This window comes from Stegastes partitus, unplaced genomic scaffold (genome assembly GCF_000690725.1).
Source record: "Stegastes partitus isolate 25-593 unplaced genomic scaffold, Stegastes_partitus-1.0.2 Scaffold273, whole genome shotgun sequence".
Lineage (NCBI taxonomy): Eukaryota > Metazoa > Chordata > Actinopteri > Pomacentridae > Stegastes > Stegastes partitus.
The window spans coordinates 174230-200485 of NW_007578004.1; the positions used below are offsets into that span (position 1 = coordinate 174230).

Genomic DNA, 26256 nt, shown 5'->3' on the forward strand with positions numbered 1-26256 from the left:
GAACAAATATGTCTGTAATGTGGAGTATTTTATTTTAAATTTGCATTGTGCATTTTTCTTTCTATGGAGCATGCATGAATATAGCTAGTAGTTGCACTGCATTTTGGGGGGGGGGGGGCAGGAACTTTCCCCAGATGACTTGAATAAATCTATTTGCAAAGAATTATTCATTTGTAGGAAAGTGTATCTGTATAGAAAATAAATAACCTTAAAGAAAGCTGGATAAAGCAGTTTGGTTTATCCAAGAACACTTATATCGGACTAAATTAGACTTCTCTTGTAGATTAGTCATGTCATGTAAACTGAGAGCCATGCATGTTTTCCTTCTGTATCAAGCAGCAAAAAAGCTGTAGCACAATGTGTTTGAGGTAATTTGATGACGATGAGAAGCAACCTGCAGAGGTTCGGTTTGCTCCCGTCTTTCTAGCCTCTATTCCTGATTGCTTTTATTTTCAAATGATGCCGATTCAAATCCTCCTCCTCCTCACCTGTAAGCGCATCTTAGCTTGTAAAATTGATGGAGTTCTCAAGTAAAAAGTAAAGCTATCTTTTGATTTAAAAAATGTGTTAATATATCAATATCTGTGAACAATATCCCTGTGAGATGTTGAACTTGGGGGTCAAATCTTGTGTGATTCGTGATGATGAGATATCACAGTGTGTTTTTGGATCTCTCTCTCTCTCTCTGTAAAACGTGTGCTGTAATTTATTAATTTCTCTCTTGTCTACAACTCGATCTAACGACGTGGGTGAGGGAAGTGTGGATGGAGGCCAACAGTCATCACGGCTCTGTATCGCTCTGCATTCATCGCCAGCTTTTGAGCGATCCAATCAAACCTGAAGGATGTGATGTAAATCACTCTCTTAATCACCACGCACCCACATATTCAGCCTTATTCAAGAATATATCCACACTGTAACTGCTGTTTTTCTGGGATGTGAGGTCGGGAATCTTTGTTTGCACGCTTGCGAAATCCAGTATTGGTCAACACACCATAACAAGTCCAGCTGGCTTCAAGAATCTGGCACATTTTGGGGGGAAAGCTTGAGGGGAAACGCAGGAACTTCAGACTCCAGATCAGCACAAAAAATCTGTTTTTCAGCTCTGAAAACATTGGTGAATACTTCTATAACTGCAAATACAATCCCAAAATTGTACATGGTAATATTGAAAAATAGACGCCTACCTTCTTCATTTCATCCTCCAGATTCTCCTCCTCCTGACCCTCGGTGAGCCGGCGTCTCAGATCACCCAGTTCCCTCTCCATGGCCTCTCGGTACTGGTTCCACTGGGCTCGCTCCTGCTCCAGGCGCTGGTGGAACTGGACCTCATATTCACACACTGTGTCTGGGGGGTGACACACAGGGAACACAAAATGAAACAAAAAACACACCCAATGAGTCATTTAAACAAGCTTGAATTCATGAAATCTGCTTTGTTTTTTAACAGTGGATAAGAAAAGGCATTCTTATTGTTTATAATGTTCGAACTTCTGCATTATATTTCTTTTTTTTTCAGTTTTTCCTTGAATATTTTCTCCAAATGGGCATGAAGACACAAACCAGGAAGAATTATTGTCATAATCAATAAGTCTCACAGTATTCTGATGATTTATTGCAATAAAATGGTAAAAATGCATAAAAACATATTTTAAATGCTAGTTTTGTGAAAGCAATTTATACCAAATGATACTATAACACTATAAAATGTGAAGAAATGCAGAATATTTACATCTGAGAATCTGAATCAACACATTTATGGTTTACTCAAATATTAAAATTGCTGCCAAAACTTTTTCAACATCGACTTTCTGAAAACTGTTTTTTTCCCACTGTTTTAAGTAATCTTGTCTGTATTTTAATTTACTTAATCTTAATTTATTTAATCTTTTATTGTACACTTTATCGCATGCTTTTATTATTTTAGTTGTTAATAGTCAATCAGATTTTTTTCTATAAATCTGTGTGCATGTCAGTCCACTTGTACTGAACTGTTTATCAATTTAATTTAATTAATCAAGTTTGTATTGCATGTCTTATCTAAGACATATTTTAAACATTTGTAACCTTTGCGAAGGTTAGGGTCCTATATAAATAAACCTGCTCATGAATTTGCGATAATTAAATCTGGATACAACTTATTTTCTTTAATCTCTTTTTAAAATCTGCTTCCGGTTATTTTATTTTTTTTAAGATTTCAGGCACAGACATTGTCTCCATTACAAAGCACAATCTTACAAATTAGCTGCATGACACCCTGAGCAAGACATTGAAATAAAATCTGTGGAAAATCTGAGTTCGTGATATCATTTAAGGACAGACGGTGCAATAAACACAAGCGCTATGATGCCAATATAAAATCAGATGCGAGATAATGTTACCATCTTCTGTCAGTGCTCATCAGCTTACCACACTTGTCTTTAGTGTGTGGCAGCCCCTAATTGTACAGTGTAAAGACAACAACACTGTCCTCACACTCTGTTAAAAGGTTGTTTGCATGTAACAGCAGAAAAGGCACAGCTATAAAAAATGAATGATGGCTTAATTTTCACTGGTTCTGCAAAGCTTTGGTCAGTCACATTAGTTTGCATCCAAATGTTAAGTAAATTTAACCAAATTTGCAGAAAATCTACAAAAGAAAATCCAAATTAATGTGTCTGTGTAGATTCTCAGTCATCCGAATCATGGAAATCTGGGAAAGCTCCAGTAAAAAGCAACTGGACTTCTCTTTTAGCTGCTTCACAAGTTCTTGAATGAGTCCAACTGCTTTTTACTGAAGCTCCTGGGGATAATTAATATGTGTTTCTATTCACTGCTCCTATGTCAATGTTAGATAGACAGCAATTCTCCAGTCATTAAACTACTGCAGAAGAAAGTGCAAAAACTCAACAATAGAAACAGTAGAATTCATGATAGAAAAATAGCATCTCATTTATTTATTATTTAGAGGAAGAATCCTTATTGCGTCACACAAGGCTTTCAAGTCATGATTTGTTAATTGGCATATCTTTTACTCAAGCATAATGAACATCTTGATTTATCAAATGGTCAGAAATAACAGTAAAATGCATAGATTGCTGTCAGTAAGGTAACACAGACTTTATGTTGTGCTCCTGGAAAAACTCTGATGGAGCTGTCATTATTCTTATAAGCATCACCTGTGCTTTTCCTACTATTACAAGTCAAAGTGACTGCAGTAACATGTCTGTGCATGTCACTACATCAGCTCTTTTCATACCGTCTCAAATAAAATAAACATGATCAGTTACCAGATGTTTTTCTCTGCGCTCTTCACTCACCCAAATTCACATCAGTTCATTGTGTCCACTGACATTAAGCAGCATGTTTAAAAACCTAATACACTTTTCACACCTGCAGACACTGCCAAAAACAATCAGCTCTCTCTCACACTTTCCACTGCTGCACAGACAATCAAATTAGCCTCACCTTGACAACTTCATTAACAGTCAGAAACCAGCTCAGAGCATTAAATGAGGTTGGAGAATGTACTGTGTGTTCAAAGTGGTTTAATTTTGCAGAAACCAGGGAAAATTTGGTGCAACTTAATATCGCTCTTTCTATATATATTCCAAATTATAAGCAACAGAGGTTTTCACTGCAGTGTGCCTGTAACAGCAACTGACCTTTCATGATGGCCTGCAGTGATGCCACTTCCTCCTGCCACTGGCTGCGGACCTGGTCAATGGCTTCCTGTTTGGTGTTTTCCGACACGGTGGCCACTGCTTTGATGGTCTCTATCTCGGCCCGGGCCTGAGCCAGCTGGGTCTGGATGGAGCTCAGCTCGGTCTGGGCACCATCCAGCGCCGCCGTCTGCCTCTTGAGCTCCTCTGGAGAGAGACAAGATGGATCAAACATGACATGAATGATGGAAATGGAGGCAAACGTGCAGGAATAAAGGGAGAGTTGAACAGGAGAAGAGGGGAAAGGCTTACAGTGGAGCCAACAGCAGAGCCTGGTGAGACAGAGATAAAGACAGAGCCACAGAGGTTTACTTGTCGCTGGCGAAGTTTCAGACTTCAATTATCACTTGAACTTGATTCAGCGCCGGTTAACCCTCTGAACTCCAAGCAGTTGTGGGGTGTTTTTTGCTCCTGTCACATTTTTACTCACTGTGGGGAAATTTTTCACTGCAATATAAAGTCCTGTAGCTTTATGGAAATAGCACAACCATGACGAGAAGTAGAGAGAACTAAGAAATGTCATCTGGACACAGTTTTAATGCCATAAATCAGGATTTGCAAAATATATGAAGACCTGGAGTCAACATGTACAACATTTTATCATGTTTCCACAGATGTTACCAACACTGAGAAAAAAATGGTGTCTCTACATGCTCTACATTTTACTACTTACATTTCTAGAACCTCTACTAACTCGCTGTTTTCGCACTAACATAACATAAACTCTAGAAAGATATTTCCCCATGTTGAATGCAACTTCCAACAATTTGCCTGCAACTTGTTCTTCTGTATACTCTCTTTGAATCATGCTGCATTATTGTTATTGTACAAGTATGTTTCATGTTTCCTTAGTCACTCAAATTTGTTTCCATACTTTTCTCCTCTCTACTCTGTGAAAACACTGCCTGCTGTTCAGCCAAATAGTTTATGAATCTTTGACATGTGAGTGTTGGTCACAGTGTAATAGAATAGAGTAGAATAGAATAGAATAGAATAGAATAGAATAGAATAGAATAGAACTTTATTGATCCCTTTGGTAGAAACCTCAGGGAAATTGTTGAGCCAAGAATTGTTTTTGTTTTTTTACAGAATCTGGTTAGCACAAAGAGTTTATTTTTGGCAATTTTAAAAATGAGACATGTACAATATTACAATTTTAAGCTTAGGTTTAGTTAATTTTCCCGACAGAACCAAACATCACTTTGTTCGTTCAAACACCTTTGGAAAGATGAGCATCGTTCTTTCTGTTTTTACAGATTCTGGCTGGTAAATTGTGTTATATTGGTGACTTTTTTAAAAGATAACATGCCTTTCAAACTTGTCATTGGGTCTTGGGGTTAATAGGAGTAATGTACAGGCACTAGCTTAATATCTGAAGCTTAATTGAAGTTCTGCTCCTCTGTTCTCCCATCATGATTTAAACAGCAAAAGAAGTTGCATTATGTACAATTATGAGATCCTAAACTTGTTTGGACAGGCAGAGAATCTGTCAAAATCTAACAGTATTCCACAGTTTCTAAACAATTTCCCCTGCTGATCCATTAAAATAAAATTCATTTGTGGCCACTCAGAGCAGGCTGAACATTTAGCTAAAGAGCAACTTTTCCCTTTCAGGATTTATTTGATTAACTTTTAGATGCACAATAATGCAAAATTATTCAAAAGAAAGCAAAGCAAAGATTGACAAAATGTTTAATTTCTGTTGCATAAATAGTTTCTTTCTGTGTTTCTGTGCTGTTAATCATCTTGCAAACTACATCCATCCTCAACAAAACCATATTCAGCCCAGTCCACTGTTTGTCCATAGTTAAACAGAATCACTGGCCCCCTGTGCTCTCCTCTCAATGATTTAAACAGCAAGAGCAGCTGCATTATGTGCAGTTTAAGTATTATGAGGTCCGTACCTTCCTTGGACAGGTAGAGCTCTTTAAACTTGGCTCGTTTCTGGTTGAACTCGGCCTCCAGCTGCTGCTTGAGTTTGATGAACTCGGCCCTCTCCTGCTCCAGAGCTGCCACTCGCTGCTGGAGCACCTCTGCACGATGAACAGGAGGGGGAAAAACAACAACACAATATACAATGAATCAACTGTTGAGTGCATTTAATTAAAAAATGATTCTTTAAATGAAAAGCAAGCACCCACAAAAAGAATTTCCGCTCATTATATTGACAATGTCAGTAATGAGGTCTCATTAGCAACATTAAAACAAAGGTTAAAGAACAATAAGTGATCATTACTAGACAATTCTGCAGCAAGAAGAGAATCATCAGCAATTAATAATCCAGCCAGAAAACTCAATATATTTGGATACAGACTTTCTTCAGACAAATCTTAAGATGTTAAATTGGGTTCTTGAGAACTATGATGCAAAATGTTCTATTTACTAGACCATCATGTATCGACTAGTCAAGAAAAAGATAGCTGCATTAATAAATCATGTAAATAACTGTTAAGTTCAGTCTGAATTTCTGCAGCTAATTAAGATAACTCAGGCTGCAACTAATGATTATTTTTATTACTGGTAATTCTTCTGATTATTTAATGAAGTGACTATTTTTTTGGTCCATAAAAGTCAGAAAATAGTGACATAACTATGACATTAGAATTTCTGAAGAGCAAAAGAAAGACAAATTATCAATTTACTATTACAAATCCGAGAAAAACTTGAGAACCCAATATTTACAAATTCATTTCCTGTTAATATTGATGCTGTTCAATATTGATATCAATGTTGTGAGATTAAATGTTGCTTTGGTTTTATTTATTGAGATGACGTAGTACAGCTCAAATGTAAATGCATACTTAAAGAGTACTTTAGAGCTATTTTTGTTGAATTATCTAAAATAAATATGTGGCCAAAGAGCTATTTTACTCTTTAAGGATTGATTTAAATAACTTGTACAGGCATGAAGACGTTGAAGTGTTTAGTAGTCGAAAGAAAGATGCAAAGAGCATGTGTTGTATAGATATTTCTGCCTTTGTTTTCCAATTATCATCGTAGACAGTAAAAAAAAACCTGCCTTGCAACCATTTGCAAGAGTCCTGATTTCAACAATTTCCCTGAGGTTCATACCAAAGGGACCAATAAAGTTCTATCTATCTATCTATCTATCTATCTATCTATCTATCTATCTATCTATTTCAAGGTTGAGAAGCACTAAATTGGAATGAATTGCCCACGTTAAATTAAAACAGTTAAACACTCCACACTGAATAAAGTATCTGCTAAAAACACCAAATGCTAACCCAAAAACATCCAGTTTCGTTAGATCTGCTTGGAGCTAGACAAACTTTAGACTTTTAAGTTTTTATTCAGTTCTTCATTTTATTAATTTATATTTATCTTGACTCCCTGATAAACCTAAAAGATATTTATTGACATAGTTTCACATGCAGAAACAGGAGCAAAGTAAGTGGACAGCAACATTTTTTATGCATCAACAAGTAAATGTAATATATATTTTGCATGTTAAAGCGAGTCTGTCTCTAAGTGTGGCCCTGCGATAGACTGGTGACCTGTCCAGGGTGTCCCCTGCCTTCGCCCTAAGTCGGCTGGGATAGGCTCCAGCCCCCCCGCGACCCTAGTGAGGATGAAGCGGTGTATAGACAATGGATAGATGGATGGATGGATGGATGCTAAAGTGAGAAAAAATTAAGTTTACATGCACATTGTCTGTTTTAAAAAAAAATACAATCTTGACTTTCAGGAGCTTTTAAGCTTAAACCAGGTCACAGAGTCACGAATAAAGCCTAAACTTGTACCCAAAAGTTCTTCTAAATGGCCTGAAAATACTGTCAGTCACAGGTTTTTCCTACACCGACAGCAACTCCAATCTCATTTATTTCATGTCTTATGTAAAACCAGCGTACTGAGCAGAGAGACGGTGATATTCCCAAAGGCAGACAGACAAATGGAAACATGTGCAACTCCTCCACGGTCATGTGAGAGCTGAACAAACTGCAGAAATTCCATCAACACATTTTCACGTGGTCTCTTGTTGCATTTTAGCACAATGTACGTTGAGCTCTTTTGTACATTCACAACTTATTTTAACTCAAACACGGGCATGCCATGACTTCTGTGGTTTTGAAGTTAACGGCTACCTGAACTAGGTTTTGTTCACAGCCTGCTCTGCTGTGAAAAGCTCAATCGTTCACGTGAGAAAAGCACAAAGATCAGATTAATCACCGTGTAATCAAAGATGGTCATTAACCTACAGATAACCGCCACTGGCTATGTGTAAGGACGAGCCTTAATCTCACTTTTGCAGCCACAAAAATGCATCAGTGTCTCAAATCTGTCAGGTAAAGCTTATCAATAGTGGGCAAAGTCTAGATTTAAAAAGTATGACTTACAGTGGACCAACACCTGAGTTAATCTCTGAGTATTTCTGATATTATATGTCATTTTTAAATAAATGTATGCAATTAAAAGTCTTAGGGACAGACACTTAGGGCAACACTAAATAATGAATTCTTATTTTTTGAGCAGGTTTATACTGTTTACATAGAAAAGCACCAGCATCAATTGTAGACAAATGCAGACAAGGAAAGAAAACATACAATTCATCATCATGGTCTATTTTTCAGCTATATTTTAGAGTTTAACTTGACCAATTAACACAGATGATTTACCAAGATCTCCAGCTGCATCACACAGCTAAAACAATTACAATGTGCTCCACTTCTGAATATTATTTGTGTTGTACATTTATTTTTATAAATTACCAAAGTGAGCTGTCAAGGGAAAGCAATCAGAAAACATGTCGGCTTTCAGGTGCCTTTTGTTTGCTTATGTCTATGTGATAATTCCACTGTTTACTGAAATAACCTGACACTGTATTAGAAAGAGCTCACTCAAATGGTGGTCAGACATCAACAAATACAGAATAACGGCCTGTGCAGGTCTGAACTGGAGAGATTACGGTGCTGTGTAATGTTTGTAACAGTTGCCAGTGAATCATTGTATTCTGTGGTTCTCTCATGTTTCACTGCACACTGGAAATGAGGCCAAAGTTACATATAAAGAAAGCTAGCAGTTGCTTATGCATTCACTGTTAAGCTGCGAAATGAAAAATAGAAATAAAGCACCATCAGATACAATGGGAGTCAATTGAATTAGGGAAAAACAGAAGGTATTTTCTGCAGTGGATTCCCCAATTACAGGGTGTTAACTAAACACGTGCACACCACAGGACGAGCAATGAAATGTGAACCAACAAGCATCCCAATAAGGTGCGAAATGATAATACCTAAATATATATAATACTGCACTTTCTAAAGTAGTATCTCAAGTGGTGGAAAGTAGGGCTGAATGATGTGCAAAAGAATATATAAGTATTTTGTCAGATAGTGTGATAGGAGTCATGATTTTAGTGAGAATGATTATTTTTGCATTTCGTTTCCACTGAGAAATAAATAGACTAAAACAGTGATGTGATTATTACAGTGGCCTTTACCAAACAGATGTTTCCTTCCATCTGGGGAATATGATTTGTGGGCTGCAGCACTTCTGTGGTACCATAATACTACATAAATAAAGGCACCTTGTGACATATTTCACGTTTATCAAAAAATTGCTTCTCCTGGATATTGCATTCGGCCATATTGTGATTTCAATAATACTTCGGTAGCCCCTTGTGGAAAGTAACTACTTAAATTAACTCAGTTTTATCTGTAACTGACAATACACAGCTTAGTACTTGACTGATACGAAATTTGGAATCATGACGGCAGTATTTTCAACATCTAGGTTACCTTTCTTCATTATATCTGGTCAAAACGTGCTGTAAAACATGTTTCACACAGTCCTCTCCAACATTAGACAGATATGACGTGTGACATTTGAGGTTCGCCACAACAGAAGGTATTTTCAGCACTCGATTCAACAACTCGGTGTTTTTTTTTATTAAACACATGCACACACAGCGTTCACAGTGAAAGGTAAAGCTGCAACATATGACTAAAATTAATACACCTCTTTGGCAGCAGTCTGCAGTCTGATCACATTTTCTAGTTTTCTATTTGGCCAAATTACTTTTAAAAATGAAAATGAATAAGAACAGCTTCTCTTGAAAACAGTTTACAATCTACATTGCTTGAATAAATACTTCCTATTGTAGTAGTCCTATTGTGATTGGGTCGGAGCCTAAACAGCAACGAGAATTCTTGATTTTGTGATTCTTGAAGTGTGTGACTGAAATATGAACTAAAATTGTTCTCCTTAATTAGGTTCCATGTTTTCTCATCTATTTCACCTGCACTCCATTTAAGCTACAGCGTGCATTTTCTGCAGAACTCCAGGATAAATCCTAGACCTTTGTTTGAGAACCAAAAGAAATACATCCGCATCCAGTACAACCCTGAGTGAGCAGGCAGCACACAGTACCTGACTGATATGAGCCATGTAAACCTAATCTTATGTAATTTTATCTGGTTAGAAAATGCTGCAAAATGTGTTTTAGACAATAATCAACATCGCTAGACTGAGTTCAGTTACAGAACTGAAGCTATTTTTTGCAGTGGATTAAACAGTTCAAGGATTTAAATTAAACACATGCACATCACAAGACGTGCAATGAAATGTAAAGTGACAAATAAGGTGCATAGTAATTACACTTGCATATATAAAATACAGCACTTGTTAAAGTGTTTTCTCCAAGAGGTGGAAGGTACCTAATTGTATTTACTTAATTGTAGCTAATGACTAATCCGTAATTGTTGCATGGAGGGTGTAACTGTCCTACATAAAACAACAATAACAACAACAAAAATCCCACAAGATTAAATCTAATCTAATCTAATCAGCATGCATTCTCTGAAGGAACCCAGAATGGTCCCCGGACCCATGTTTGAGAACCAGAGGAAAAGCCTCCTGCAGGATACACCAGCGTCCTGTACTGTGGTCCAACCCCCGTGTGAGCAGGCAGTACACAGTACCGGACTGATAAGACCCATATGACCCGAGTAGGAGACTGTCAGTGCTGGGCCAGACTGCCAGAGGCCAGAGCCGACCTTTAGATCAAATTAGTCAGACTAGCTCAAGCTACAAGCTAACCAGCTAGTTGGTAGTGCCAGTGCTACAGAGAAAACAACGTTAGCATGGCTAGGTTAGTCTGCAGCCTCACGTAGCTCCTGTTTAGTGACAAACAGCTTCAGTAGCTTCAAGTAGATTAGCTCAAGTTGTTAATTTCAGCCGCTGCGCAGCGTTAAATGTTCAATATGAGGCAGTGACAGCCAGTGACACGTCGCCCTGATGATGCTAACGAGCTAATGTTGTCAAGGATGCAGAGGCCGCTGCCTTCGCTGCTCCCAGCCCGCAACACCGCCGCCGCAGAACGGCACAAAGTCAGCAAATTTACCGTCATGTTGGGACGACAGAGGGGATCCCTCGGCCTCCTCGGCCATGGTTTCCTGAGGGGGCTTGAGGCAGCTAGCAGAGCAGTGGGATAACAGCTAGGAGCGTCCCAAAAACCAGGCTAACATCACAACTACCGTCAATGTAACGAGAGCAAACACCGAGCTTTCTGGTTGGTCTTTCAAAGTAACACGCAAATAATCAACGCTCCGTGGCTGTGTTTCGAATGGAAATGTGTACCAATTGAACAATATACCTACGAAAAAAATACATGTAAAACATACAATTGAATGTAATTATATTTTCCGAATTTTTTTTTGCTCTACGCCTTTTTCAACCACTACATAATATTTTTGCGGTAGTATTTTGAAGGCATAAAGCCAATTTCCTGTGATACAAAATTTCGCTAGCTTGATTGATTCCCATGTCATCTTTCAAAGTAAAAGCAAATTGCATTTTAATTGCGTTTTGTGGTTGTCATAAACTTGCAGGTGTAAAGTTAAAGCTGTTAAGCCATGAAGACGTTTACTTCTACCATTCGTCAAGATCTCACACAACCAGATAGACTTCCAGTTTTACAAGCCAGTAAGAATTTAACCTAAATGCTATATACCACCATAGACCAACAGTCGTCCAGCTTAAACTTTGTGTAATTCTGTCTCTTTACTGCCTGCTGCTTCCAGGTGAGTCATTCCGAGAGAGCAGCTGCCCCACAGTCCACCAGGTTTGTTGACTTTGTTCAGCTGCTTTTGCTAACTTTATCAGCCGCTAGCAACGCTTACCAAATGTTTTGCTGTGGCTGCAAGAGTGAACACCAGAGTCTTGATGCACTCCCAGCATCTGATTAACTAAACTAACTTTGTGGATTCAATGTATTACTGATGGCAATGTCCCCACAACAACTGCAAAATCTGGCCAATGTTCCCTTCAGCTGTGATGCTATGTCCATGGTATGTGTATGGAAAGTGTAAAGCTAGGGGACTGACTTGAAACCAGTTAACAAAGACTTGGTAGGTTACTGTGTTTTCATGTCGCCTGTTGTGTTTCAGCTGGTGTTTACAAGTGTTCTCTTCTCTCCTGCTCTCTAAAATAATCACTCGGAAAGAAAGTTGGAAGCAATAGAAGGCATTCATGTCATGTTGCCATACAGTCAACTGTTTTGCTGTCCGCCGTCTATCCCTAAGGAGGGGAGAATCTTCTTCCTGAAGGAGGATGGGACAGCAGCAGCTCAGCTACATTTAAAGCTACAGGCACTGAAAGAGCCTGTTTAGAACTGGACTAAACCTAGGAGTTATAAAGTCATCTTGAAATGAACCATCTTTGCAGTATTTTGAGCTGAACTGAACTGAAAGACAGTCTGTTGATATTCGTTGACATCAAACCTCAGAATTCTCTCTCATTTTTCTACTCAGAAGCGGTTAACAATGACTTCTTTTAAAGTTAAACTATTTTGTAACATGACATATAAAACAAATATTAGCGCAAAGCTGTAGCTGCAAAAGAAAACAGATTTTCATCTAACCCCTACAGACTATACAGTGATGAACTGATGTGGTGTCATGCTGCTATAAGAGGAACTGAAAATATAAAGTAAGAGAATCGGAAATGAATGCAGTTTTCTGTACCAGTGTCATTTGCTCTACTTAGTAGAAAATATATGCATAAAATATTAACCTTCACAACTCTGAGATTACGGATCACACGAGAACAATAAATTTCTCGAAGCACATCTTCACACAGAAATATAGAATCTTGTCTTATACCCCAGAAACACCCACATGGTGTGGTCGGTGAAGCATGACAAAGGGTGGAGATATAGCAGCCTTCAGGTTTGTGTACTAAGAAAATTAGAAGCAGCCATGCAAAAATGCAGTACATGATGATGCTTGTCATATCTCACCGTCCACTTTCATCTTACATTTACAGACATTAGTTGCCACCTCACTTTGACCCAGCCTCGGAGCCATCAGTTATCCTCTGAGAAGGTAAGACACATGTTTGGAAGTTAATTTATGGGGAAATGACACTTGAGATTTGGTGAAAATATTTTATTTAGAATAAACATTATTTTATTTTTTCAAGATAAATTGATTTAAAAAAATTAATTAAGGCAAAAAGCAACTAAAGGAGTCACTTGTTACGGACATTTTTATGAGCGTCCTTTGCAAAAGCATATCAAAGTATCCTGCAAGACTCCATTCTGAATCAGCACTGTTTGTGTTTGGAAGTTGACAGGAAGCTGTTCCACGCTGAGGATGTGTAACATAAAGATAAACTGAAAAAAGAACATTTGTAGGATTCTGCTCATAGAGATAAAGGGATATGTCTTTCCATCTGGAGCAAACTAGTTGTTTGAAAGCTGCCGTCCCCTTTTCAGGTTCACATCAGGTTCAGATACATTTACAGACTAACTACATGGCAGCAAAAATTATCTGTAGATGTGACAAATGACAGACTTCCTCACAAGGAGGGTCCCTAGAGGAAGGCTGGTTTGATTCTCAGAATGCTAAAGTAGATGCCAAAATAACCTTAAGACTTAGTCAACGCACAAAAAGAGGAAGTGGTCGATGGTATTCTTTCCGGTCCACAGCTGCGTATACTAAAAAGCAGCGGCTCAGATGTGTCCTTACTTTAAAGGGTGACATTAATGTGTGTTTTTGCTGTTTTCTGTAAAAGCTTCTGTGGTTTGGAACCGAGTGGCCATGAATTTCTTTCGCCAGTACGCCTTGTTGTTGCTGATTGGGGCGATTTTAGTCTCCTTAGTGATCTGCTTCATCTTCTTTCTCATCAATAAGTGCATCTCCAAGAGAGGTAGGTGGAATCGCTGCTCAACACATCTGTCAAAAGTTATTTTTGTGTTATTTGCATGTCACACAATGTCTTCTCTTCCTCATATTAAGACAAAAAACACCACAACTAGAACTTGTGATAAGACGAGTGACCAAACATTTTGAATTGAATGTTGACTATAAACAGAGTTGAAGAGATTTTGTGGCTCTGTTGTAACTAAACAACACATCACAGTCAATGACAGTCCAGGTAGTGTTCATCTCATCTAGTCTCCACATATAACATAATAAAAAGTGCAGAAAATGTTAAGTGTAATGCAAAAAAGTATAGAATTTGAAAATTTGGAATCATGTCCTCAGTGTTTTCAACGTACAGGTTATTTTCTGTGGTTTTGTCTCTCAAAAAATGCTATAAAATGTGTTTAAAACTGCTATCAGCACCATTAGAGTCAGTTCTGTTACAATGAAGTGATAGACACGCAAGCATGGCGCAAAAAACAGCAATGAAAATAAATCGAACTATAGTTAAATATATAGAATACTGTACTTTTTAGAGTAGTTTTTCCAGTGGTGTAAAGTAAGTATAAAAGTATGCAAATACCATACGTTTATGTTGCTTTGTACTTAGTCTCTACTACACGCTATTTATTTATTTATTTTTTTTAAGTGATTTTTAAAATGTTTTTTAACTGTTTTTTTTTTTAAAAAAACAAACAAAAAACAATTTACTGTTATTCTTCAGACTTTCCCTTGTTGTTGTTATTATTATTATTAGATTATTATTATTATTATTATTAATAATAATAATAATAATAATAATTTTAAATAGACTTTAAAAAATTTGCTGATTCTACTCATTATTAATATTATTATTATTATTAATAATAATAATGAAGTATGAATGTTAATACTGATAACAATAATAGTAAAAAGTAGTAGTTGCAGTATCACAGAAAAAAAGTATATGTTAAACGTTTTATAAAAACTGTAAAAAAAATGTACTAGCACTTCTTCTACAAAGGCATTTTCTAAGTGCACATTTGCTCCAAAAGCAAGCAAAAAAAGAGAGAAAATAGACAAACCATTTTATGTTAAACTACAGAGCTAACGAAAGGAGCAAATCTCATCAGTCATATGGAGATCCTGCCGTAATGCATCATCAACTTCGACAAAATTACAAAACTCAAATGTTACTGAGGCCTGGAAGCTGAAATGTAATGTAATGACTGTGGGTTTATAGGAGTTTGGGGTCTGACCTTTTGAAATATTCACCACTAAAGTTGTGCCATCAAACCACTTGACTGTGGTAAAATGAATTCAATCTGACCTCCACAAAGCAGAAAAACTACGCTGTTGTTCCTGTGTGTTCTCTACATACTGCTGGTCATCACTGCGCTTTGTTGTTCTGGAAGGGGAATTCCTCCGCTAATGCCACTGATGAGATGTCTTCTTTAATTTTCCTCTTAAACGGTTACTGAAGGGACTTTCACTTTGTCCACATATGCTACAGACTGAAAAGCAGGTTTGGTGATTTTGTGCTCTGCAGAACAAAAAACTTGAGGTCGCATGACGTGACTCCATCATTCTGGGAAATCCACAGACTTTACCAGAGAAGTTAGTTCCAGAGAAAACAGTACCAACCCTGCTGTGGTCAAACCCCTTTTTGAGATGGGACTTAACAAAATAAAATTGTTTTAAAAAGCTTGAGAACAGCTTGTACACTTTTACACAAATGCTTCTGCTTCATATTCAAATATTAGAACTGTTATTAATTATACTACTGTTTCTCAGCTTGTTGTACGCTGGACGAAAGAACACCCTCGAAAGCTTTTTTTGCATGTGTTGTACCAAAACATAAACATTTTAGTAGCAAGAAGTCTAAACACTGCCATGCACTAGAACAATGCAGATAATTCTGTATAAAATTGTCTTTATCTTCACTGATCTGTATTTACAATATGAGATTTGAGAAATACAATTAATGCCCAAAAAGTACCAGATGAAGATGCTATTGATTAAATGAATGATTTATTTGTACTATTATTACACTGTGGAGGCACAGCAGTGTACAGACTTTTTCTTGCTATTTTTTTTATTTATCAGCATTATTAATAGTTAGAAACAGCTGTATATTGCTATTATTATTTCAAGTCCATCAAATCAACTCACAGTTATTTATACGGCCTATTTGAAACTATGTGCATTGAGCCAAAGTGCTTTCCAGTAGAGATATAGGATTAACATTACAAATGTGCCGAACAAGTTTAAATGTAATAAAAAATTAATAAGAACAAGAAAAAGAACAACAAAAACCTTCACACAGGCCAAAAGGCTAAATATTGTTCACATCAAAACTCTGCATTTTTGCATAGAGTAGTTTGTTCTTTTACAATGTGTTGAAATCAGCCCAAAAATATTATTATTATTATTATTGTTATTATTATTATTCGTAGTAGTAGTAGTAGTAGTAGTAGTATTAGTATTAGTATTAGTATTAGTATTAGTATTAGTATTATTATTAATATTTATATTCAGCCAGAAGCAGTTTCATTAACAGTTAATTTCAAAGTGAAATCAAGCGACTTGTGGACAATAGTTTCACTTTCAGTATCCACAACTACCTGTTTTATTTTGTTAACTGAAAACAAAAACACGTATGTCCTTACCATAAATGTAGAACCCAGAACGGGAAGAGAAACTGAGCATTAACACACTGTCATCTTAAAAGTATTCCTCTGAGTGGCTTGGTGCAAAGCAGAAGAAAAACTATTATAATTGTATGAATTGCTATTATTAGTGATACGCTCTGGATCTGATTAGCTTAGATGAAACTTTAATGATCCCTGTGGGGAAACTGGGCTGCAGCAGCATGTGCGGGGCTTCGTGCTGGTTTAGAATATGGATTTTTTTAAAAAAGGGCGAATAAGGGCAAGAAAACATTGCACAAATAGTAATCAGAAGGGACACCACATGTGGAGATAAAAGAAGAAGACATAAATACGTGTGTTTATACATTCTAACGTTAAAGCGTACTTTGTCGAAGCTTTCTGTATGTTTTCTGTGTGACTTTCTCATTATTTTGATTTCAATTAAGTCAGTGCAGAACCTGATTATGTGGTCTTAAATCCATCCATCCATTATCTATACACCGCTTAATCCTCACTAGGGTCGCGGGGGGGGGCTGGAGCCTATCCCAGCCAACTTAGGGCGAAGGCAGGGGACACCCTGGACAGGTCGCCAGTCCATCGCAGGGCCGTGGTCTTAAATAATAATCCTATTTTATTGCATTCATTGCTGTCCTCATTTGTAACATCAGTTGGTTCTGCTTCTTCTTAATGAACTCACTAAAATAAGCTCCGAGATTTAATATCAAGATTTTTTTTTTTTTTTATATTTTATAAGAGTTTTATTATTTCTGCAGCTTATATCAACTGTTTTTTTCTCTGTTGTTTTGTTCTATTTTTTCACAGGTGAACACCAATTCTTGCAGCGTATGAAAACATCTGCCTTCAAAGTCGAGTAAATATATACAAATATTTTTATACACAAGTTGGATTGTAGTTTACTTTAAAAAAAAAAAAAGAAAAGCTGTATGTTAGCTTAGCTTAGCACAAAGACTGAAAACAGGTGGAAACTGCCAGCCGGCATGTGTGTGAGGACTACAATTCATTATGCATTATTCATTTTTTAAAGTTACTGTGTGCACGATTGGAATATATGTTTTTGTATATTGTACCTGAAGTAGCATAAAGATAAGTGTGCATATACAGGCTATAAACTGCTGATACTATCTTCACATTAAGCAAACAGATATTAGTTTGGGATCAATCTTCTTATTAAGCTTTCAGCAAAGAAAGCGGAAAAGAAGCATATTTTCTTAGAACTGTTCCCTAAAGTCAGATTTCCCTCATTGAACCTAACCACTGAATGTTTTATGTAACTTTTCAGGAGCAACAAGTACCAGGAGAGAGACCCCGAAGCCATCATTCCCCCACTACCTCCTCGGACACAATTTCTCACAGCAGGCAAGGCTCTATTGGATCTCCTATAATGGATATAGATTTAATTGCGCTAAATCCCCCCATCTCTTCCAAACCACACTCCCTTTATGCGCTTTTACCAAATTATCACAAACAAAAAAAAAACTGAAACAAAACCCTCATTCGTTCTGTCTTTTGACCATGTTTGTGGTCATCAAACAAACACTGATGACAGTAAAATTACACTATAAAAATGGCAGAGAAAAATCACCCTCTGTGACTTTTGTTTTGCAAAACCTCAAAACTCGGATCCACACCAGAAGCACGCACTGTCATCCAGACTGAGGTTTCTGAACCAACATTTATTAAACACAACTGAGAAAGACATAGATTTGATCTGATCTGTCAGTGAGCTGGACAAAACAAGAAAAACAAGAGAAGTGGTGGTAATTTTAGAAATCAGACCAAAGTAAATGATTCTTTTGGCTTTGTAATGGTAACTGTATCCATGGAGGGATACACGGGAGCTTTGAAATGAGTAGCAGCCTGCTGAAAACAAATAATAGTTATGAGTTTATGTAAAAACTCTTCATCTTTCAAGTGTGGAGCCTTTTTGTCATCACAAAGTCAACATGTAATTTTCCTAAATTACTATATACATGTGGAGAAGTAAATAATGAATTCACTGTTGATTACAGAAGCAGCAACAAGACACTTGTTTCCATCACGAATAGTTGTTTGAAGCTAAAAATAAAAGACTGTCACCCCAGAGTTTCCAGCACAAACTGGAAACTCTCGGGTGCTATTTCAAAGACCTAATTTAATAAGTTGAGTGAACTCACATATGTTCATTTATTTAATTTATTGTATTAAGTCAAAAGACTTAATATCAAAAGCACTCGTTTGTAAATTGTGAAGTCATCTGCAAACAAAACCGAGACAAATAAAAGAGAAAAAATAAGTTGAATTAACTAAAAATATCTTATTGTATATATATTGTGACGGTTCGTGCTCAGTGACTGTGCGGGCGGACCCAAACGAAAAGGGAGACGGGGAGAAGGGTTAAAGGAAACAGGATTTATTTAGGGAAGTTGGTGGAGTGATGGGCACCAGCAGGCAGAAACACAGTCCGGTGAAGGGGTGCCGGTCGTGGGGGGTGCCGAGGGTGGTGCGCAGGGGTCCGGTGCTCGGGGTTCGGTGCTCGTGGGTGGTTGCTCTCGTGAAGATTCTCCCGGTGAAGGTGCCCGTGGTCGTGAATTCCCGTGGGTGCAAACGCTGGTGTGCCTGGAGGAGTGCTGAGTGCTGGAGCCGAGGAGGAACACTGGAGACAAGAAGAGAAACACATACAATAAGCTCGAGACTAGAGAACATCAAAAAATGCTAGGAATGCTCAGCGAAGTGTAGCAGCTAGCGGCCTGACTGTACCACAGGGTAGGTATCACAATCCTCTGGCGTCGGTCTTCTGTGAGACGCCAGTATTTAAGCAGGGCACGGCTGATGAGCCGATGAGCTGAGTGCCTCTCCTGATCGGCTCCGCTCAGCCTGCAGAGAACAGAGGCACACCCACCAAAGCACAGAGACAAAACACAGTGAACACAGTCTATGACCCTCACATATATATTTATGTCAAGTTAAGAAAATATTAATAGATTCCAGTAAATTCCTAATTTCACAGTAAACATCTCGCCTGTAAGAATGAAAAAGCTCATTTTGAACTTAGCTACTTTAAAATGTTGCAATTAACCTTCTTTTGTATATATATTTAAGCCCCTTAACCTTATAATAAGAAGTTAATAACAAGTTGGTGCAACAAAATAAAGCTAACAAAATAGTGTGATCAGACTTAATTAACACGCTTTCTTCGTGACATTTCTGGTGGAACAAGCCTAAATTCTGGATATTTAAAAAAAAAAAAAAAAACTTGTATTCATATATACAATTTAAACCAAGCATCTTGTTGAATCAATTTCTCTTTTAAAAGCAGGAATATTTCATCTTATTTGCAATTTAAATATGATTTGAAAAACTTTACTGCCTAATTTGTCCACACAGCTAACATTGTTCTATTCTATTTCATAACAGTACAGCATTAAATTGATTAATCAACATAAAACGATATCCAAAATACTATTTTGTTCATTTCCAGACTGACAGTGGTCTTTTGTTTTTCTACTATGTATTTAAACTCTGACAAAGCGAATATTATGATAAACGCTACATATTTAACATCCATCCATTATCTATACACCACTTAATCCTCACTAGGGTCACGGGGGACTGGAGTCTATCCCAGCTGACTTAGGGCGAAGGCAGGGGACACCCTGGACAGGTCACCAGTCTATCACAGGGCTGCACTTAGAGACAGACAACCAAGCACACTCACATTCACACTTACGGACAATTTAGAATCACCAATTAACCTCAACATGTTTTTGGACTGTGTGGAAGGAACCCGGAGAGAACCCACGCTGCACGGGGAGAACATGCAAACTCCACGCAGAAAGATTCCGGTGCCCCCACCGGGACGCGAACCGGCAACCTTCTTGCTGCGAGGCAACAGTGCTACCAACTGCGCCACCCTGCAGCCCGTCCAAAAACATGTTGAGGTTAATTGGTGATTCTAAATTGTCCGTAGGTGTGAATGCGAGTGTGCTTGGTTGTCTGTCTCTAAGTGTAGCCCTGCAATAGACTGGCGACCTGTCCAGGGTGTCCCCTGCCTTCGCCCTAAGTCGGCTGGGATAGGCTCCAGCCCCCCCCCGCAACCCTAGTGAGGATTGAGCGGTGTATAGATAATGGATGGATGGATGGATGGATGTTTTTGGACCTTGTGGGAGGAAGCCGGAGAACCCACGTAGCACGGGGAGAACATGCAAACTCCACGCAGAAACATCCCAGTGCCCCCACCGGGACGCGAACCGGGGCAACAGTGCTAACCAACTGTGCCACCCTGCAGCCCCAAATGTAACATGTTTCTCTAATTATTATTAGAACAAATGCCGGGTATAAAAGTGTTAAATGTGCTTTGTTGCACATGGAGACACAGTTTCGGAGATGTCTGACATCTGCAGAAATGTTCTGTAGGAGTCGTCTTATTCAGTGGATTTCACGAAGATATTTCTCAGAATCTGACTACTGATTAATATTACTTCTGATAAGTAGAATTTCCTTTTTTGCTAATAATTTTTTTTACCAACACAGAGAAGTGTATCACACAAACTGTGTGAAAACAGAAGTTTACTCAAGACAACTGTTTCTGTTATCAGAAAACAGGTTTCTTTTAATGCCGTCTTCTTTGTTACCCAATAAAAACCACAACAGCTTGGTACAATCACCACGCCAGTTGACACTGAATTACTTACTTACAAGAAACTATTTTATCAGATATTCATTGCAGCAATGTTTGTCATAGTTATAGTTGTCATGGTCAACCAGTTATATTAGAACACTTTATATAATAACCAATTAAACTGCGCAATGTGCAATCACTATAAAAACTTGTAACTTTGAATTTAACTTATCTGTTTTTTTTTTTTACAGATTTTTAAAAATTTTTTGACATTAAAATTCACATTTGTATCAGAATTTCACAAATATCTCTTTTTGTATTTAATAAATGAAACTGTCAAATGTAGATTGATACTTTAAATATACTTCAAAAATTTGATGCAATTAGAAACAGTAAACAGAAAGAAGCATTGGTTCTGCAATTTTACATAGATTTGTTTGTTAAATGAGTAGTATCTTGCATAATCACAGATGTTTTCACATTAAAAATGTTGAAAGAATGTGTTTTTAATCAGTACATAGCATCTGTAATGTGTCTAAAGACAGTTTATATCATTATACATATAATCATTGTCCTTATATCATTTTAATTATTATCCACATAGGTAATTTTTGATCATTTTAAAACATGTAAATATCCTTAACCAAATGTTCTCCCCGTGCAGCGTGGGTTCTCTCCGGGTCCTCCGGCTTCCTCCCACAAGGTCCAAAAACATGTTGAGGTTAATTGGTAATTCTAAATTGTCCGTAGGTGTGAATGTGAGTGTGCTTGGTTGTCTGTCTCTAAGTGCAGCCCTGTGATAGACTGGCGACCTGTCCAGGGTGTCCCCTGCCTTCGCCCTAAGTCAGCTGGGATAGGCTCCAGCCCCCCCGCGACCCTAGTGAGGATTAAGCGGTGTATAGATAATGGATGGATGGATGGATCCTTAACCAAACATTAAAAGACAAAATATATATGATCTAAAAATATATTATGAAAAATATTGAAATATAACTTACTATATTTTAGCATGATGGTTGTTGTCCATTATTATACAGTATTATTTTGGTGCCCCAGCTGCTGGAATATTGTTGTTTCTTTACAGTTTGCTTTTCAATTTGTGCACCAAAGCACTGATATGTAATTTGTTGTTTCAGAGGCCCAAAGCTACGAGAACCTGGCGGAGGTGCCCGACTACGAACAGTGTGCAGATGACTACGAACAGTGTGCAGATGACTACGAACAGTGCACAGCTGACTATGAGCAGAGCACAGCTGACTATGAACAGAGCACGGACCAGCAGCCAGAGTACGTGAAGGTGGAGGAGGAAGAGGAGATCCTGCCTCCTCCTACACCTTACAATCAGCCAGATCCAGAAATAAATCACGGGGTTTCAGAGGGGCAAAGCTACGAGAACCTGGCTGAGGAGCCTGACTACGAGCAGGCTGTGGACGAGCAGCCCGACTACGTGCAGGTGGAAGACGAGGCGGAGACGTTCCTTCCTCAACCTCCAGATCCAGCCGCTGATAACTCGTCCACGGAGGACTACGACGACATCGGAGAAGATCAGGGAGAAGACTACGATGATGTGGGATAAAACCACAAGAGGACAATGCAGAGACACTTTGACTCTCCATCTGAATCCTGCTGAGCAGAGATTTCACTTACTACAGATTTTTTTATGTCGCTTCTATTTTTTGATAATATTCATAAAAGTGTAAATAACTGAAGACGCTGAAATCTGCTGAGCGGCGATGAGACAACTGGTTTGATCTTTAGGGGGTTTGAATCTTCTTAATCTTGTTTGCTGATCAGGAATCTAGCAAATATAAGGATGTTTTCTACGTTTCTGATTTCAAACACAATCCTTCAGTCTGAGTATTTGAACAAACTGCTTGGGATTTGCTTAAAAAATTCATTAACAAGCAAAAACTCAAACACAGACCAGGATCCAGTTGACAAACTGCACATTAGCTGAGTATTTAAACTATTTTAAGCTCCCAATGTCACAGTTACAACATTAGCTCATTTTACTAATAGCAGTACAACAGTAAAACGTACAGAAATACATTTCAAAAAAAGACAAAAAAGACGTCATCTTTACAGCATTAGTGCTTCTGCAAACCCTTTCCAGTAATTCTAAACTGACTCTTCTGATGGTAAATTCCAAAGAGGTGTTCAGAAGAGAGCAGGAACCAGTCTTTGCACAAAAAAGTGGTGCTTAATAGAGGACAATAGACATCTTCAACAGTGTACAACCACAACTCCTCTTCCAGCAATGAAGTGAAACTTTCTGATGGAGTTTTTCCTCCTGTGTTGTTTCTGTTGGGTTTGATATGAAACGATGTGGAAAAGAGCAGAGTTTTTTAGAAATATAACTTCAAATTTTACCATTTAACCACATTTAATTTAGCGTACATAATAATAATAATCATTAGAGTTTAACTGATACTGAATTTCTGGAGTCGATACCAGTACAAACTTTTAGGTTGTACAAACTTATATGGAAAAGGTCAAATGATGGGTTCATTGCTTATTGGCTTTTCAGGAATGTTTTTCGCAAACTAGTTTGCATCTTACCACCAAGCTTGACTCCGCACCACCACGTATTCTGCTACATGTGCTGCAGACAGTGCTGAAGATTGTAAACGATGAAGTCTGAGCCACTCAACAAATTACGTGATTGTACAATTTCTAAATTATGCCCAAAGTTTTTTTCTGCATTATGTTCTGGGGAAGAAAGTTTTCATATCGACACATATCAGACAACATATATGCCGATACAAATATATTGTGACGGGCCGATATCGAACAATAATATCGGCTGACTGATATATCAGTTGCGCTCCAATAATAATAATAATTTTATTTGTGTGGCACTTTTCTTACCTCGTAGCAAAAACAATCACAAATATAAAAGAAAAACACAAGAACAACAAAATACAAGCACTCAATTAAAGACTGAATCCAAGAAATATAAAAATAAATCATCCAAAAGATGCACATAATCAAGAAAGGACATAAATTTGTGTGCTTTAATTGCTGTAATATGTAAATGTGATTGTCAGGTGAGCTGGTAAGTCTATGAAAATGCATCTTAAGAGAGAATTTAAAAGCAGAAACAGTGACATTTGATCTAATACTAAGTGGATTGAAATTAACTAAATGGGTTGGACAACAAAATGTAGTCATTATTGCATTGTGAATATATAAAGGTTGCAAGGCCAAAGCTTTATCTGTGCTATTTGATCATATTGTAACATATAGAAATTAATCCAGACTGTAAATTAACCATTTACAAATCACACAGAAATCCAGCAGCAAACGATGAATATATCCTACTGAAAAGTCTCATATCTGTGTATGTGGAGCCTGATATGAGTTAATCTTCTGTTCCACGGAGCTTCATCCATCATGTTGTCTGAAATCTATTAAAAACACACCAGTGTTGCACACTGTTGAGTCACTGCCACATGTCAACTCTGCTCCACTGCCCTAAATACCCACTTGAGCACCAAATGTTTATTAATACGCAGCGGAAAATAGTCCCCACTGATCCCCTATTTACTCCTTTTTGTGTAAGTTTTGATTAAAAATTATTGTTGTTCACTGAACTTTTTTTGTAGTAAATAAAACTGAGTATATTTATGTTACCAGTTGTTTTAGAGCCACAGACAGGGTGGGGAAGTTGCAGCATTTTTGGCATTTTAACTGTATTTTTTGATATTAACCATAAATATAGAATATTACCAGCTTTATTCTGAAACATAAATAATTTAGCCACAACAAAGTAACTCCAGACACATAAATTTAGCAGTACACGTGATATTCTCCACATGTTACGGTGTAGTGAATGAAGTGAACTGTCAGCTTAAGTGAAACAACATATTTGTTATTACAAAGACGTTCCACTGAGTGTTCAAGCTGCGTTCATGTTCATACATAGGAAGCCCTGCTTTTGCATAATTAATGCCCCCTGAGAAATGAAGAAGTTCAGGGACTTTCTGATGGATGTCTTCGTCCTTCACCCTGGTAGTCCCGGTGGGGGCATCGGGATCTTTCTGCATGGAATTTGCATGTTCTCCCCGTGCAGCGTGGGTTCTTTCCGGGTTCTCTGGCTTCCTCCCACAAGTCCAAAAACATGTTGAGGTTAATTGGTGATTCTAAATTGTCCGTAGGTGTGAATGTCAGTGTGCTTGGTTGTCTATCTCTAAGTATAGCCCTGCAACAGACTGGTGACCTGTCCAGGGTGTCCCCTGCCTTCACCCTAAGTCGGCTGGGATAGACTCCAGCCCCCCCGCGACCCTAGTGAGGATTAAGCGGTGTATAGAAAATGGATGGATGGATGGAATTTGAACACATTTGTTATTTTTTTAATGAGATTTTATTTTATTTTTAAAAGATTTTCGCTGTGTTGTTAGATTACAGAGGACACGGGGTTTCAACATCTATGGTCTGGCATCAAGTTGTTGAATGAGCTGGGTTTTACTGGGAGTGATATGATTGCGAGAAGGTGAGCTGATCCCCACAACTGTCTACAACACCTGCAATGAAGCAGGCTGCAAGCAGAGCTGGATGGACTGAGAGGGTGAGCAAGGAGGAGAGAGAAGGAGGGAGAAGAAAGGGAGAGGAGGAGAAAAAGAGGGAGACAGGCAGGGGCTGAGGCTGGGGGTTCATGACACAATATCTACTATATGTTCTTATCTTGTTCTCCTTAAATGACCGGGTTTGTTTTTTTAATTCCCAAATTATTAAAGCTTTGTCAGTTCACGTACTTAGATTGTTTGTACATTAAAGCAATTAAATTATGCAAAACATATTCCTATGTTGAGTTATTACACAGATCTGAAGGGAACAAATTGCTGCATTACACTCCATGAAGAATTTAAGAGCAGAAAATTGGTAAATGATCCATGAAATGCAAAGTTGGTTCTTAATTATCAAGCTGCTCTGCAAAGGATAAACTGAAAATACTATCTCCTCTATAATTAAAGAGGCCGAGAGTTGCCGAGTAGCCTTCTCATTGAGACTTGTTTCTGGAGAGAAGAAGTTCTTTCTGTTCGTGGCCGACTTAACCTCGACACATTTCTTTGCTCTACAAAAAAGAAGCATTTTGTCGGCCGAAACCAGAAGTTTATGCACATTACCGCCGTTTGGCAGCGGCT

The 26256-nt window shown here is 37.8% G+C and overlaps 2 protein-coding genes across 5 annotated transcripts in view; one reads left to right on the top strand and one right to left on the bottom strand.

Annotated features, from left to right (window-relative positions):
* Nucleotides 1-11183, bottom strand: part of rabep1 (rabaptin, RAB GTPase binding effector protein 1) — a 46222-nt gene extending 35039 nt beyond the window's left edge. For both annotated transcript variants that reach the window (XM_008282459.1, XM_008282458.1), the window contains exons 1-4: nt 11062-11183; nt 5606-5734; nt 3645-3848; nt 1188-1348 (exon numbers count right to left, since the gene is read on the bottom strand). In XM_008282459.1, coding sequence (XP_008280681.1) covers nt 1188-1348; nt 3645-3848; nt 5606-5734; nt 11062-11107 — 540 coding nt within the window. In that variant the 5' untranslated portion in view covers nt 11108-11183. The remainder of the gene's footprint in view (nt 1-1187; nt 1349-3644; nt 3849-5605; nt 5735-11061) is intronic.
* Nucleotides 11184-12952: 1769 nt separating this feature from the next.
* scimp (SLP adaptor and CSK interacting membrane protein) lies at nt 12953-24705 on the top strand. 3 transcript variants are annotated; one of them, XM_008282464.1, is made up of 5 exons: nt 12953-13042; nt 13734-13868; nt 17317-17365; nt 17795-17871; nt 22249-24705. In XM_008282464.1, exons 2-5 carry the CDS (start codon nt 13760-13762, stop codon nt 22686-22688), a joined length of 675 nt encoding a protein of 224 aa, XP_008280686.1. In that variant the 5' UTR covers nt 12953-13042; nt 13734-13759; the 3' UTR covers nt 22689-24705. The 3 variants fall into 3 exon arrangements, with proteins under 3 accessions (XP_008280686.1, XP_008280685.1, XP_008280684.1); XM_008282463.1 differs by lacking the exon at nt 12953-13042 and adding an exon at nt 13043-13053 and having other exon boundaries at nt 13676-13868; XM_008282462.1 differs by lacking the exon at nt 12953-13042 and having other exon boundaries at nt 13435-13868.
* The last annotated feature ends 1551 nt before the right edge of the window (nt 24706-26256 follow it).

What these genes read in the sequence shown, in the direction of transcription:
- scimp (XM_008282464.1), top strand. Translation starts at nt 13,760, where the DNA reads ATGAATTTCTTTCGCCAGTACGCCTTGTTGTTGCTGATTGGGGCGATT. An exon ending in TAAGTGCATCTCCAAGAGAG is followed by an intron (nt 13,869 to 17,316) that starts GTAGGTGGAATC and finishes ATTTTTTCACAG; the next exon opens with GTGAACACCAATTCTTGCAG. An exon ending in ACATCTGCCTTCAAAGTCGA is followed by an intron (nt 17,366 to 17,794) that starts GTAAATATATAC and finishes GTAACTTTTCAG; the next exon opens with GAGCAACAAGTACCAGGAGA.